Raw genomic sequence first — 10067 nt, 5'->3', positions numbered from 1 at the left:
TGCTGGTACGCATTTTGCCAGCTGGCCGCCCCCTTGTGGCTGCACTTTTGTCCTAGTGGGCGGGTCGTTGGCCTCAAATAGGAACCTGCCTGGCTAGCTCAGTGTAGTCTCAGGGTCGTGCTGCCTTAAAACGGAAAAACCACAGGCGCAATCGGGAAAGGCAGCTCCACTCCACATATATATATTCACTTTTAAAATGGCAACTGTTAGCCTACAGAATATTTTACTCATGTGTAGTTAATTGATTTCGATTATTAATTATATGCAAAATAATTAAATTCTCTTTCTCTTAATTGTGTTCTCTTTATGCATGTACTGTTAGAAATTCTCTTATTTAAACAAAATAATTTTTACTGTATTGATGTTATTGTATTTTTTCTTATTGTTTGTCCTTTGATTTATTAGAAATCCTAATGAACTTCACTCATTATTGGTCCATTACTTATTTATTAAGTAAATAAGCATGTGCTAATAATGGAATAATAAAATGTTTTCCTGATTTACGAAAAGTGTGAAATACTGAGTGGCCAGTCACCTTTGTATAAAACAACAGAATTCTATTTTAAAAAAATAAGTAAAAAAAAAAAAAAAAAAAAAAAAAAGATGCAGCACAAAATATGTACCATAACAATATACACAAGCTAAATTATTATAACATAGTACCAAAGTATATAAATCTATAAAAAACAAAATAAACTATGTATATAACTATCAAATATCATATAAAACACACCTAAATATGCAATAACATCAAGGTAAAAATAAAACAAACAAGATATTAAAAACTAAATAAATACACCAGATATCAAAAAATGCAAGTGATTCATAAAACAGCAATATATTAAAGCACACAACTATAAACAAAACAGAAATTGTTATTCAAACATTATAAAATATTCACATACATGTATCTAACATATCTACATTTTCTTCATGTCTTTTAGCCACTGCTCTTTTGTTATTGTCTCTGTCACTGGACAGTAAATTTTGCCCTTGTACTGACTATGTCCCGTTGCCATTGTCCTATAATGGCCACACTTTCTGCAAGCATTGGTCTCCACTTTCCTCACGTATGCATGTGTTGGACGTGGCTGGGGAGTGGTGGTGGCGGCTGAAGATCCAGGGACCACAAACACAGTGAATGTGGCTTAGGTATGGGGACCATGCATGATAGAAGTGCTGGGATCAGCACTGGCCTGCCCCATGATGCCTGGGTGAGGAAGCAGCAATCTCTGCTTTGGTCTGGCCATGTCAGGTAGGTTTGAGGGGGACGCAGATGTTAGGCGTCTCTTGAGTCTTGCTTGCCCTATGGTGTTCTGTGGCAAGCTGTAGGTGTGCAATTCCCCTTGTTCATGGAATGATGGTGCAGCTGGCTGAGAACTGGTAGGTTGCAGTGGCTCAGCAGCTACAGGAAGAGGATCAGGCATCGAGCAGCCTTGAAGCAAGAGACTCAGGTCTTGCCTTCTCACTCGTTCATTGTGCCCCTGAACCAAGGTGGTCTGATTTACCTCCACCAGCTGCAAGTTAGTTCTCTGCATGATGTCCCCATTGTTCAGGATCAGCTGCCGGATCATGCGATAATCATGCAGAATCATGGACCATCTTGTCACTGATCCCTTGCCCTTCCTCCTTGGACTTTTGTAAATCTTACACAGCCTGATGAAAATGGCGTCCACAATCCGACAACTATCTGGCCACTTGGCTCTCTTCTTGGGAGAGCGAAGCCTTCCTGTGGTTAGCCTTTCCTGGTGTCTGGCAGCAAATACCACCCGCTGCTTGTCAAAATCTAACAGGTTCTCCCAGAGGGCCACAATATCATTGACCTGAAAAAGAACCAAGACACATGCAAACGTATTATGTGCAATACTGCTTACTAGACCTGTCATATGGTTTTAAATAGAAGATTCTTCTCCTTTTTCATTCTTTTTTTAAAAATGCCACTAACCTGTTGAGTGCTGAGGGTTAGACCTGTTTGTTTCCTCAGTTCCACCAGGTATTCTGCCAGGTTGTCCACCAGGTCCAACCCTGGCACATTTTGATCATCCATAGCCTAAAACATGATAAATAAAACATCTGTTAGCAGTCTGCATTTAAGGCAGTATTCAAGCAATGGCTAAAGTGCTAAATTTATAGCTCAAAACATCTTATTATACAGTTTATATAGTTTCCTCATGATGAGATACTTACGTACCAAATTCTCCTCAGTAAATTGAGTTGGAGTAACTGGAGCACTGATATGAGGCAGAACTGCAGACATATCAGTGCTTGTCAGGGTGGAAGAGGACGCAGCAGCTGGCAGGGCAGACGAGGGTGCTGCAGAGGAGGGCGCGGCAGCTGGCAGGGCAGAGGTGGGCACTTCAGCTAGTGGAGAAGAGGGTGCTGCAGCTGGTGGGGCGGGAGAAAAAATGGGAAGAGTGAAAGAAGCAGCCGTGTGAATTTGGGCCACAGCTGTTATGTGGTCTTCCAGTGAGCTGAAGATAGGACCGTTGCTTAGATCCTCTTCAAATCTTTCATCATCTTGGTCATCCACATCAACTTCCTCCAGAAGCCGGTCTGTTTCATCATCATCTGGGTCCACCCTCTGGACTGGCTGTCCAGTCTGCGCAAGCAAGTAGTCCACTCCGATAAGCTCCCCTAAAGAAAAGACGATTCATATTACAGATTAAACTAACTACAACATTAATGCTTACATTATTTTTTACGTTATTAATTAAATAATACATTTAAATTTAAAACATTTAAATTAATGTTATCATTCCACGATGGGAGTCTTACCAGTGTACTTTGCAGGGGGCTGGAAGCTGGGAAAATATTTCCTCCCAAACACCTTCAGACTGTTTGTGTTTACATAGTGAACCATCTCCCCTGTGTAGTTGAAGAAAGAGGATGATTTGCAGGTTAAGAAAGCTGCTTCCCGATCCTGGTTCCACCTGCACAGGCCTTCCAGGAGATACAGCTGAAAATTCAGTGTGTTTGCGTTGTTTCCTGTTAAGAAATAAGGCCATAACATGGTCAAGCATATTATAAATCAAAGAGTGAAAAAGTCTAAAAATGCTTTTGAGCATTTTTACAGAATACCAAAAAGCCAAAGAGCCACAAACCTGGAATGAACCTTTGCAGGTGGCAGTGGAAAGACTCCAGCGATGTGGAGCCCCTAACACACCTGTACCTGGTGAGCATGATCCCTCCCTTGGTGGTGGTGCCTGTCTCGGTGTAGAGAGACACCCCTGGCACATCCTGGATGCACTTCACATGTCTCTTTTGAAGATGTCAAATCTGCTCCATCCTCACTGTGTCTAGCAGAGGAACACCCTTAAGGTCTCTTCCCTTTTCCTCCTTCAGCTCGTGCAGTAGGCATTCGATCAGCCGGACTGTGGTCTCCACTCCACGAGTCCTTCGACGGCAGTACAGAGCCAGCTCATTTTTTGTAATCCGCCTGCTCACTAGGTTATCGGTGATGATAGGCAGCCTTTCCTCCTCCAGCTGCTCTCTCTTTGCCCGCCGCAATAGAGCAACATCCTGTGGGTCCCACTCAAAGATGCATGCTGACAGACGTGCCATGAAGATTGGGTAGAGCGGATGAGTGTGAGTAGTACACCCAGACGCCAGTCGCCGCATAAAGTGCCAGATGTCCAGTCTGATGTTCAGGTCAGGCCATCCTTCGAAACTGGTCTGCAGCTTGCTCTGCCCCTTCTCTGTACAGCAGTCATGATCCACATACAGCAACACTGGAGGAGCCACCCCTGCCTGCTGGTACCTGCTAATCAGGCCTGACACCATAGAGTCCAGACCAGGGCCTTCATGGGCAGTCAGGACACTGATGAGGATCTCTCCTCTCTCGTTGCCAACAGAGGACAACCACTGTGCAGTGCCCTTGGCATGGCCAGACAGCTTCTTTGTGATCTTAAAATCACAAACAATATTCACATGAAGCATTATTAACAATACATTCCATAGCATGGACACAATCTCAATGCCACATAAAAGTAATGTGCCCGGTAAAAAAAAACAAATAAATTTTGTCGAATCCATTTTTAAAACATTCCCAAATTTTGAGGTGATGCTGGCCTTAATATGATCCAGACGGCTCATGATGTCCTTCCCATAAACACTCAGCAGCAACTTGCTGGTAGGCACCTCAATGGGTTCTGGTGGCTCCTGAAAAGTAACAGGGAAGAAGCTGGGGCGATCTGTGAAGGCCGCACACTCCTCCATGTAGTGTGCCAAGCAGTTAAGCCACTCCTCTCCATGGTTTTCCTTTAGTTGTTTGGCCAGTGTGGTGGGGCTATTTCCAAGTGTCCTCTCTCTCATCAGGCGTATGACACGAATGTCACATGCATATCTATTAAACACAATTAAGATCAGGTATGTTACACTTGAGATCTAGTCCAATTACTTATCTGGAATCTATATAAAATAAACAAGTATGTCTTACGTGTGTGTCAAGATTGGGCGGAACAGTCTCCGGTGGGGCAAGTTGAGCTGGTTGAGGACATTCTGACTTGTGGAAATGTAATTCACACAACACACAGTACACCTGAGTGTCTCTGTCACCATCAGGTAATACCTGTTGATGTCCAGCACCCTGTAAGCCCTTTTATAAAGGCCATAGCCAGTCAACTGCTTCCCACAGACAGGACAAAACAGTCTGACCTTCCACTGGTGATAGGGCATCCACACAAAAAGCCCATGTGTGAAGAAACGGTCCAGCGTGGGAGCCTGGTGGTAGATGAGGGAGGGGACTGGAGGCTCATACCAGAGCTGTAAGTCTGGCCGAAGTCTGCCACCATGAAAGAGCGTAGAAGCAATCCACCTCTGATCTTGCAAAGGAATGGTCTTCCTCATTTCAAGTGGCAAAGAAGAAAGAGATCCAGACTCATCACCAGCAGCTGGGGTAGCAGAAGCTGAAGCAACAGTGAAGGCAGCAGAGGTACTTGATTCTCCCTAAAGTAAACAAAAACATTTCAGATGGTGCATTAACAACACAAGTTTGTGTCTGTCAATCTTGCCTGTCACAATGCATCCTACAAATGTATACATGGCTCTTGGTCAAGAAGGAGGGTAGATGAGAACTCACAAAGACAGATGGAAAATGGCTGGCTCTCATAGACTCTGAAGATGGACTGGCTGACACACAGGATGCAGGAGAAAGGTTGGCTCTTGGAGTCTCTGATGGAGAAGAGCTGGCTCTAAAACAGTCTTAAGGAGAAGGGTTGGTTCTCAATGTGCTGGCCGTCACAGGGAATGAAGGACCAGCACTCTCAGACGACATGCAGCAAGAGGCAGACGAGGGCTGTAAGAATAAATATTGCATTTTAACATAGTTTAACATCTATAATAGTAAAAAATAGCCAGATACATTGTTTCATTTCACTGTGTACTGCATCAGCTATATATGGTTGAAGTGACAATAAAGCTTCTTTGACTTTGATCTGACTTTGACATATTCTCTTCTACTAAAGGTCATCTTGGTATGTTTTTGTTAGGCTTGGCTGCAGCACTAAAGGGCCCTCCAAACCATGGCTTTGTAAACCAACAGTGGAGGTTACGGAAAAGTACAAGATGAAAATCATTCAGTTGTTTTGATTAGGTGACAACTACTCTTGAACTCTCATCCTCACACATTTCTGAACAATTACAGAGACAAAGGAGAGGTGTGTGGGTGAGATAGTTGAGTCATTAACCAAGATAAAAATCAAATTCTGTTACCACTGATATGTTGAGTGAACATTGTCTGGCTGTCTTGGCAGAGGTCGGGGTAGGGCCAGCATCAGATGTGAAGGCTGTTTGATCACTGGTTCCCCAAAAAAAAGGGGGGGGGGTTGTCAAAACTTAAAGTACGGCAGGGTGTAATTGAAAAACACAACAAAAGCCTGAATTACATACCTTAAGAAGATGGAATTCACAAAGACAGTGTGGTACACCCCCAAAAAGTGACGTCTGTTCATGGGCCTGCATTGGACATTTACTTATCTGTAATGATGAAAAAAAAAAAAACACTAGATCAGTTGGCATGCAACCTATTGATTACACAGTATGGTTTTATGTCTTTTCTATACATACCTTCTGAAACATGTCATACCACTTCTTCTGGCGAGGAGCAGGTCTGTTGCCAGCTTCAGAGGGCCACACACCTGTGCTGGCAAACTGCCACAGACGGGACATCCACTCCTCATCCCCCATGGCCTTATGGGATTTTCGAGGCTTGGACATATTGAGGCCTTCACAGGATACTCAACATAGAAAACCTGTTGAAAATAAACAAATTCAACTCTTGTTATTTTAAAACAGATTAGGATTCATTCCATTTTTAAGAAGCTTAGTTGTTTTTGTTTGGTCATCTTTGCCTTTGGCTTGCCCACTGTAGGTTCTGAACAGTCTCTATGAAGACTACAGACAGTGTGAAAGTTGAAATCAGTAGGTTGAACTGAATAATAACAATACCACCCTAATATACAATACTTAAATAAACCGAAACGAACAACATGCAAAGATGTATAACGTTCCAAAACCTACTAAAATAAAGGTTAATTAAAGCACACACAATAGTCCAAAAGTTATTTAAATACACGTGTAGAAGAAACACCTCTTACCCGACGCAGTAACACTTCGCTCTGTCGCTGTGAAACATCGTACACATGCGAATACATTTGATTTGAGTGACCAGTCACTTGGCGCGCACGATTTGATTGGCTCATCCATATTTGTCCTCTATCTTTGGCTCTCTGGAGTAGCCTTTCCACGTCGCGTCATCCAGGCAGCACCCGCCTCTCGCTGCCCGGTGTTGCTGGAGCACGTTTTGACCCTGACAGGCAGCCACCGCATTCCGTTCCTCTGTTTGCGTTTGCTTCTGAGATTCCTTTCTGAGGTTCCTTTCTTCTGAGGTTCCTTTCTAAGAAAAGCCTCAGCCTCCCTCGGTGGGATCGAACCAAACGAGAGACAGAGTACCATGTGTGATTCATATGCGCCTGTTTTGTCATTTTTTTTCTCAGACTAATGTACTTTTTTTACGCAGACTTCACAACTAAAGTCCCTCTCCCATCTCTTTAACTATGGTTCGAATCCCACCACAGACAAGCATTAAATGTTGCACTCAGTTTTGAAAGGACAGTGTTAGTCTACAGAAACCTTCCTGCTGTCAAAATGAGTCAGTATTTTACTCATGTGTAATTTACTGATATTGGTGATTTAATTCTACGCAAATTATGGATGTACTGTATTGTCTTTTTTTATATATATAATAAAAATAATCAATTTTACTGTGTTGATGTTATTGTATTTATATTCTGTATTTATTGTTTGTCCTTTTGATTTATTAGAAATCCTATTTAACTGTACTCCTGACTGATCCATTATTTATTTAATGATCTGTGCCAAAGTGCTTCAGTATGCAGAAATTATGAAATAATAAAATGTTTTACCAGCCAGGCTCACAGAGTGATTACTGAAAAGTGTGAAATAAATCAGTGGTATGTAAAACCTCATAATTTTATTTAGAAACTAATTTATAAAAAAAAAAAAAGAAGAAGAAGATAAGAATAATACAGCACAAGACACACACCATAACAACATACATAAGTGTTAAGTTATTATAAAATAGTAACAAAGGAATCTATAAACTAAAAACTATCAATATTTATATTCTTCAATATAAATATTAAAGCATGCACCTAAATATGCAATAACATCCCAAAACCTATTAATAATTTTTAAACAAATAATACATTCAAATACAAGATATTAAAAAGTGGTGGTGGCTAAGGGTCCAGGATCCACAAACACAGCAAATGTGGGTTTGGTGTTGGGGACCATGCTTGATAGAAATGCTGGGCCCAATGGGAACAGCAACAACTTGCCCTACGATGCCTAAAACAACATGATAAATAAAATGTCTGCATTTAAGGTTTCATCAAAAATTGAAGCAATGGCTAGTGTTAAAGTGATAGCTCAAAACTTCTTATTATACAAGGAGTTTCCTCATACTAAGATATTTACTTACCATATTCTCCTCAGTAACTTGGGTGGGAGAAACTGGAGCACTGATATGAGGCAGAAATGCCCGCCCGAATGTCTCGGCAGAGGTCGGGGTAGGGGCAGTAGTAGATGTTCTGGCTGATCATCTATATATATATATATATATATATATATATATATATATATATATATATATATATATATACACCATATTTAGATACCACTGCCTAAGAGACCCTAATAATTCCTCTGGAATGTCATCAAGAGGAAGATGGATGGTCACAAACCATCAAGCAAAGCTGTGCTGTTTGCTTTTTTTGCAAAAAGAGTGGTATAAAGTTACCCAACAACAATGTGAAAAACTGGTGTGGAGCATGGAGCCAAAGCGCATGCAAATTGGATGCAAAATACTGATTTCTTAATGTTATTTAGCCAAAGCATTAACACAATTTGTTTACAAATTATTTGCATTTTGTATTATTTGAGTTATTAAAGCTCTACAAATACTGCATGATCTTGGGTTATTTTGATCAGTTGTCATTTCCTTTAAATATACACTCTAAATAACAATAGCTATATTTTGAATTTGGGAGAAATATTGTCAGCAGTTCACAAAAAATGAAACAAAACTGTTCATCTCACCAATACATGCACCTGTATATATAGTTTTTTTTTTCTATCGGATATATAAACACAAAAAATAAGACTTGAAAAGTCGTATTTTTAAAAATAAAAAATAAAAATCACCTGAAAGGCTTAAAACTAAAACATACTCAAGGAAGCTCTAGCAGATTCGGGGGTATCATATAATTTCTATCGTGTGATATTGTCTGCGAAAGAAATTTAAAATAGCACAAAATGAAAAGAATGTAACAAAATAAGTTTGACCGCCCAACGTGGGGCTCGAACCCACGACCCTGAGATTAAGAGTCTCATGCTCTACCGACTGAGCTAGCCGGGCTTGAAAAAAACCATATTCAGCCATCTTGAAAAAGGACCCCCAGTGGACATAAAAATAAAAACTAAAAAAAATACATTATAGTATAAAAGCATTGCGATATGACATTATAATATTATGTGGTTTTCTTATGGTTGCAATGGTTACAATACCCATCCGTTTATGTTACACACATAATGCATTCTCTATAATTATGACTGTACAATTATGAATAAACTGCAAACATCTGTGACAATAGTTTAGCTTTTTCAGATGATGAAAAAAATTGTCCCTGGCTGGGCTTGAACAGCTCGAAAGCAAACAGGACAAATACTTCCTAATGCTATTAATACAACAGAAATTAAATTTGAAATTAAAAAATGTTTTTGCAAAACTTTTTGAAATCTTTGACAAGAAAAGTGTACCGCAGCCGCTAGATGGCGCCGCTAGCTCTTTCAGTGTTGCCGGATATAGTCCATGCATGAAATAAATGTATTTCATGATATAATGTCAAAATGTGAAGGTTGCACAGCAAGTTGTTGTGATTTTCTGAAAAATTTCACTACGTATTTCTTAGCCGCAAACTCCTGGCACGCCTAAAACACATGTGGAGCCAGTCCATCTTTCAGAACTGCTATTACTTGCAAATTTCTAGGTTAATATCATACATAAAAAGACAAACATAATGCAGATGAATCATGCTGATGTAACAATCTATCTTAATATAACACTGAAACTTTCTTACTCCCTCCACTGACTTCTGGTAGCTGCATGCATCACATTCAAAACACTTTTGCTTGCCTACAAAGCCAAGAATGGACCAGCACCATCTTACCTCAAAGCTCTTATTACTCCTCACACTGCATCACACTCTCTCAGACCTACTAGCAGTGCTCACCTGGTCCCACCATCTCTCAGGATACAAGGTAGGTATACATTTAGACTCTTCTCTGTTCTGGCACTGAGGTGGTGGAATGAACTTCCCCTAGATGTCAGTACAGCCGAGGCACTGACTGTCTTCAAATGATGGATAAAGACCTACCTCTTCCTGAAGCAGTTAACAAGCTCTTATTTTCCTTGTTTGTTTTATAAATTGTTGTATGTTGTGTAAAAAAAAATCTAGATGGCATCCTAAGGCTGTGACCTATTAAACCAG

The 10067-nt window shown here is 40.5% G+C and overlaps 1 protein-coding gene and 1 non-coding gene across 2 annotated transcripts; both read right to left on the bottom strand.

Annotated features, from left to right (window-relative positions):
- Positions 1–1148: 1148 nt before the first annotated feature.
- LOC131356260 (uncharacterized) lies at positions 1149–6233 on the bottom strand. Its single transcript, XM_058395176.1, has 11 exons — positions 6064–6233; positions 5710–5973; positions 5078–5293; positions 4436–4944; positions 4069–4342; positions 3292–3903; positions 3102–3237; positions 2776–2985; positions 2192–2634; positions 1946–2050; positions 1149–1823 (listed from the first exon to the last, which is right to left on the bottom strand). The coding sequence occupies exons 3-11, from the start codon at positions 5105–5107 to the stop codon at positions 1149–1151; spliced, it is 2994 nt and encodes a 997-aa protein (XP_058251159.1). The 5' UTR covers positions 5108–5293; positions 5710–5973; positions 6064–6233.
- Positions 6234–8862: 2629 nt separating this feature from the next.
- Positions 8863–8935, bottom strand: trnak-cuu (transfer RNA lysine (anticodon CUU)). The gene has a single exon. It is a non-coding gene; the product is annotated as a tRNA-Lys (tRNA).
- Between the last annotated feature and the right edge of the window lie 1132 nt (positions 8936–10067).

This window comes from Hemibagrus wyckioides, linkage group LG07 (assembly GCF_019097595.1).
Source record: "Hemibagrus wyckioides isolate EC202008001 linkage group LG07, SWU_Hwy_1.0, whole genome shotgun sequence".
In the NCBI taxonomy this organism is placed as follows: Eukaryota; Metazoa; Chordata; class Actinopteri; order Siluriformes; family Bagridae; genus Hemibagrus; species Hemibagrus wyckioides.
Note: the sequence above shows the minus strand (reverse complement) of the source record. Positions and strands in the feature narration are given on the sequence as shown.